General features: G+C 46.0%; 1 protein-coding gene across 1 annotated transcript; it reads left to right on the top strand.

Annotated features, from left to right (window-relative positions):
* Positions 1-588: 588 nt before the first annotated feature.
* Positions 589-2,740, top strand: LOC104443779 (cytochrome P450 94A2). Its single transcript, XM_010057308.3, has 2 exons — positions 589-1,524; positions 1,778-2,740. The coding sequence occupies exons 1-2, from the start codon at positions 667-669 to the stop codon at positions 2,450-2,452; spliced, it is 1,533 nt and encodes a 510-aa protein (XP_010055610.1). The 5' UTR covers positions 589-666; the 3' UTR covers positions 2,453-2,740.
* The last annotated feature ends 3,260 nt before the right edge of the window (positions 2,741-6,000 follow it).

Here is a 6,000-nt window from a genome sequence, read left to right on the forward strand (position 1 = left end):
GCTAAGCTTCTTCGAAGTGGAAGCAAGAACAGGGAAAAAAATAACCTTGAAAAAGTAATGCAGATAATTTTTTTTATAATGACACGCAACGTTGAGATCTATTTGAAAATACTGAAGTCAACCAAAACGGATGGTGGAAAATCTAGTGCGTGCGTTATGAAGTGAGAAAAATAAGGGAATTGGCGACTTCATACACTGTATCCTTCCACTGTTTATAAACTAACTTAACAAGGAATCAAAGCAACCCCTGGATAAACAATTGCACTTTTCCTTATCAGTAAAAAAGAAAAAGAAAAAACTCATTCCTAGTGGGATTATTTTTCAAAAAAAAAAAAAAAAATCATTTATAAATTAATTTCAAAAAAATAATGACTTATATCGTTTGAAATAATTAATTAATTAATTAATTAAAAAATTATTTATCAATAATAATTTAATCTTTAATATTTTGGTGGATGGTAGGAAAATATTTTTAAATTATTAATTTTTTACGAAAGAAATATATTTTTTTGTGAATAGATATATAATTTGATAAAAAAATTATAAAATAACAGAAGAAAAGACTAGATAGGCCACAGTAAGATCACCACTTTGATATCTCCTAAACCCTACATCTTATCTCTGTGTGTGGGTCTCTCTCTCTCTGTATCGCTCGGAGCTCCAGCCATGGAACTCTTCTCTCTCCAGTCCGTTCTCCTCCTCTCCATCTTCCTCTACCTCTACCTCTACGTCTTCCTGCCACCTTCCCACATCAAGCACACCAAGACCCCCGGCTTCCGCCTCTACCCCGTCGTCGGAGTCCTGCCGGACTTCCTCTGGAACCGCCACCGCTTCCTCGACTGGATGGCCGGCGTCCTCCGCTCCGCCCCCACCAATAGCGTCGTCTTCTGGCGCCCCGGCGGCGTCCGTGGCGTCCTCACCGCGAACCCCGCCGTCGTGGAGCACGCGCTCAAGACCCACTTCGAGAACTACCCGAAGGGCGACAAGTTCATCGCCCTCCTCCGCGACTTCCTCGGCGAGGGGATCTTCAACTCCGACGGCGAGCTCTGGCGGGTCCAGCGCAAGACGGCGAGCTACGAGTTCAACACCCGGTCGCTGAGGCAATTCGTCATGCACAACGTGACCGTGGAGATTGAGTCCCGGCTGGTCCCGATCCTGTCCCGGGCCGAGGCGGCGGGCCGCGTCCTGGACCTGCAGGACCTGCTCGAGCGCTTCGCGTTCGATAACATATGCAAGCTCGCCTTCAACGTCGACCCCGGGTGCCTCGCCGGCGACGGCACCGGCGAGGGGGAGTTCATGCGGGCGTTCGAGGAGGCCGCGAGGATCAGCTCCGAGCGGTTCATGTCCGCCTTCCCGCTGCTGTGGGTGCTCAAGAGGCGGCTCAACGTGGGGTCGGAGCGCCGGCTGAGGGAGTCGATCGCGACCGTCCACAAGTTCGCGGAGGACATCATACGGTCGCGGATGGAAGAGAGCAGGGAGGCTCACGACGAGGATTTGCTCTCGCGATTCATCGGCCACGAAAGCGTAAGCCTGCTCGATCTTGACACGATACGTTTCGTTCACAAATTTTGTTACTTTTTTATAGTTCATTGGATATTTTCTATACGTTTTACCGTGGCATTTCACATAATGTCAAACACCAACATAAGCCGTCGTTATCGAATTCGAAAATCAAGCTGCGATCTAGCTTGCTTGATCGACGAAAGAGCTGCCCGGTTGATGAAATTAGCGCGAACGTGTTAAATCGAATTTGATCTGACTACGTGCGGATCGCCAGGTCTATGAGAATGGCTCTGCCTCGACCGAGTTCCTCCGAGACATCGTGATCAGCTTCATCCTCGCAGGGCGCGACACCACGTCGTCGGCTCTGACCTGGTTCTTCTGGCTGCTCTCTCTCCATCCGGAAGTGGAGCGGAAGATCTTGAGCGAGCTCGAGAAAATCCGGAAGCAAAGCGGGAAGAGTTCTGGCGACCCGTACAGTATCCATGAACTGAGGGACATGCACTACCTGCACGCGGCCATCTCGGAGGCGATGCGGTTGTATCCGCCTGTGCCGGTGGACACAAAGGCCTGCCTGGAGGACGACGTCTTGCCGGACGGGACCTTCATTGGGAAGGGCTGGTTCCTTTCGTATGACACGCACGCGATGGGAAGGATGGATGGGATATGGGGTGAGAACTGCCACGAGTTTGTCCCCGAGAGGTGGATCGACGAGAGCGGGTTGTGCCGGACGGAGAGCCCGTTCAAGTACCCAGTTTTCCACGCGGGCCCGAGGATGTGCCTCGGGAAGGACATGGCGTTCATCCAGATGAAGTCGATTGCCGCCTCCGTGCTGGAGAGGTTCGAGATCGACGTGCTGGGTCAAGACGCGACCCGCGAGCACCAGCTGTCATTGACGCTGAGGATGAAGGGTGGACTTCCCGTGAGGGTGCGGAAGAGATGCATGGACTGATATCCTCCATTGAGCTGCTGGTTGGCAAGAACAAAATGGATTCGCAAGCATGTGATGTATATGAATAATCTGTGTTTGTTTTTCTTACCGCGTATTTAACTTTCTCAAAAGTTCCCATGGTGGAAGCAAAGCTAAAGCATTCCTTAATCTCGACGAGACACCGCCTCTGGTGCCAATAGCCAGATGCATCGATCCATGGATAGATCGATCAAGCATTTTGGATCTCCAGATACAACAAAGTTGCGCTTAGAGAAATTTCGAATAGGCAGTACGATCGTGAAATCCAAAGCATATGCTCCTTTTTTCAACCCTCTTCATAAGGATTAGGTTCGCAGTATCATACATTTTAGAGTTCATTGTGATGAACGAGCTTAAGATGTAATGAGGTAAATGTTTCGTGAGACGGTAGATTGTACCAATGAGCTTACACCGACAAGAGATTGTAGATTTCCTAAGGCAGTGAAATTAAGGTTGATTGTAAAAAAATTTGTCAAGAGTTAACATGGATCAACTTCATTCATTGATATAATCAACCAAACCAGTCACGATGTCATTGTCCTAGTTGAGAAGCAGAGTACTGATAGATTCCCAATCGACACCGAACGCCCCTGGCCTTACCGGCAACTGTATATATACGTGCATATATGTAGTTTCATCCAAATTCAGGAAATTGTGTCATCACTCCTTTTGTAAGCCTCGCCCGATATGATGCTTCTCTTCATTGTACAAAAGCCTCTTACTTCTCCCTCATTTCCCCCCTCTATCTTTACTTCTGTTACCACACTACTGCAGCTCGAAAGAAGATCGTTAGCAATGGAGGTCTGATGAATTACCCTTCCAATAGGGTGCCTGCCAAGGTTCGTCAAGAACATGCGTCGTGTCCTTGATTGGATCTCCATGATACTCGCCGCTAGCCCCACCAAATCCGCCATCTTTCGGCGTGCCAACCCAAGTTTTGATGGTGTTTCCTTCGAATGTGGGGCACGTCCTTAAGACTCGCTTCAATCGCTGTCCACAAGGCGACTGATTCAGATTGCTCCTCCACGATGTGTTTGGAGATGGTCTCTTCATTGCCGATGGGGACCTCTGGAAGTTACAGAGGAAGATGGCAAACAACGAGTTCAACTCCAAGTCGCTCCGTAGTTTGCCATGGATAATGTGGCGATAGAGAGGAGCACAGGGTTGCTTCCACTCTTATGAAGAACTGTCTCGAGAACAGGCCGAGTATTGACCTCGTAAGAAGTTCTGATTATTTCGCTTTCAATAACATTTGCGAAATGGCATTCAATGTATACCCTGGTTTACTACGTGGCAAGGGAATTACGACTTCAGACTTTACGATAGCATTCGACAGCGCTAATTATCTCCTACCATTCATGTGGAAGGTAAAAAGATCCTCAAAATCAGAACGGTGCAAGAGCTTAAGAACTGCATCTCCATTGTCCATGAATGCATGGAAAACATCGTCCTGTCGAGATTGGCAGGAAACAGAGGAACAAACAAAGGTTTGCTATCTCTGCGGCTCTTGCTCTTTTCTGGGCTGCACGGTGTAATCTTCCTTGGCGTAATAGGCCTTGGGTAGAGACCATCCGTTGGGCCCTGAGATTCCTCTCTAGTAAGGATTTTTTCCACTCCATTGCTCGGTTTTCTTTTAGAGCCTTGTGCCACTTAATTTGGAAGAAAATGAACAGCATCATCTTTCGTGGCGAAGCGCTGGAGGTCTCTGCTTTGAAGGAGCACATTATCAAAGTTGTTAAGGATAAAATTCTTACCTTCAGAAAGGTGCCGAACAACCATAGAAACAAGCAGCTTCAACATGGGTGGGGTTTTGACCCTTCTGTTTTTGACGAAACTGTTGGATTATAATGTCTCAGTTGCTGTTTTCTGTTTTGTTTTTTTACTCTGTTTTCTGCTGTTTTCTGTTCTGTTTTCTGCTCTGTTTTACTCTGTTTTTTTATTAAAAAACAGCCAAGTTCAATTTAGTTATTTATTTAGTGTTTTTGTTATTTTCTTGGAAGTTAATAGCACGTTTGTGTGCAGTTATGTGTTGCACGTACGTGAGCAGTTTTTGCTTTGTTTAAGTTGTCCTGTACTTGACAGTTTCCTTAAGAACAGACGTATGCAAGTTTGTGTTCTGTTTCTCTACGCTTCTCTTCCTCATCTAAAAAATATAGCTTCTGGTTTTCTATTTTCTTGTTTACTGTTTTGATCAGTAACAACATTGGTATCAAAGCGTTTGTGGGATCTTAAGGGACTGTGAAGTGAGGGTAATTGAGTGAAGATTGCTTCCGATTTGTTCCGATTTGCAAAGAGAAAGCTGATGGAGGCAGGATCGAGTGGATTCTCTGCAATGGCAACTCCAGTCTTTTCTGGGGAAAATTATCAGGCTTGGGCTGTCAAGATGATGGCATTCTTGGAGGGTCATGATTTATGGGAGGCTGTGGAGGATGATTATGAGGTTGCTCCACTTCCAGACAATCCAACCTTGAATCAGATAAAGTACCATAAAGAGAGAATCACAAGGAAGGCCAAGGCAAAGTCATGCATGTACGCTGCTGTTTCACCCACTATCTTCACAAGGATCATGAGATGTGATTCTGCAAAGGCAATATGGGATTTCTTGAAGGATGAATACGAGGGAGATGAGAAGATAAGAGGCATGAAGGTGCTGAATCTCTTGAGGGAGTTTGAGAGACAGCAGATGAAGGATTCAGAGTCAGTGAAGGAGTACTCTGATAGGTTGGTTGGGATAGCTGAAAAAATCAAAGTTTTAGGGACTGACTTGAAGGATGAAAGGCTTGTTCAGAAGATCCTGGTGTCTCTTCCAGAGAAGTTCGAAGCCACCATAGCATCTCTGGAAAATACAAGAGACTTACCTGATATAAAGTTTGCAGAATTGTTAAATGCTCTGCAGGTACAGGAGCACAGAAGACTGATGAGAAGAGAAGAGTTTGTAGAGGATGCGTTGCAAGCTAGAGTGAAGTCAAATGATGGAGGCAAAGGGAAGAAATGGATTCAGTCCAGAGAAAATGCCGGTGACTCCAAGTTTGTAGCAAAAGAAGGAAATTCTGGTGGGTCTAGCAAATGGAAGATGAACAAAAGCCTTGTCAATACTTGTGGTGGAACTAATCATCAGTTTTTTAGATGTTGGAGAAAGCGATGCTAGATGCGAGAAGATGTCACAAGTTGGGTCACATGGAAGCCATCTGCAAAGAAAAAAATTACCAGCAAGCGGGAAAAGCACAGGTAGCAGTGAATGAAACTGAGGAAGAGCACTTGTTTGTAGCTTCTTTTCTGAATCTTCTGTTGGGAATGATGCATGGCTGGTGGATAGTGGCTGTACCAATCATATGACTGGCAATTCGAAGCTGTTTAGGAGTCTAGACAGGTCAGTCAGGTCCAGAGTCAGAATTGGCAATGGACAGTATATCGAAGTGCAAGGGAAGGGTACAGTGGCTATTGAAGGAAATCATGAGGTGAAGTTGATCAGTGATGTTCTCTTTGTGCCAAATATTGACCATAATCTGTTAAGTGTTGGTCAATTAGTT

Source organism: Eucalyptus grandis, chromosome 1 (genome assembly GCF_016545825.1).
Source record: "Eucalyptus grandis isolate ANBG69807.140 chromosome 1, ASM1654582v1, whole genome shotgun sequence".
Classification (NCBI taxonomy): domain Eukaryota; kingdom Viridiplantae; phylum Streptophyta; class Magnoliopsida; order Myrtales; family Myrtaceae; genus Eucalyptus; species Eucalyptus grandis.

Excerpts from the sequence above, each read along its gene's own strand:
- LOC104443779 (XM_010057308.3), top strand. The coding sequence starts at position 667 with ATGGAACTCTTCTCTCTCCAGTCCGTTCTCCTCCTCTCCATCTTCCTC. Across the intron at positions 1,525-1,777 it reads GATTCATCGGCCACGAAAGC|GTCTATGAGAATGGCTCTGC; the intron begins GTAAGCCTGCTC and ends GCGGATCGCCAG.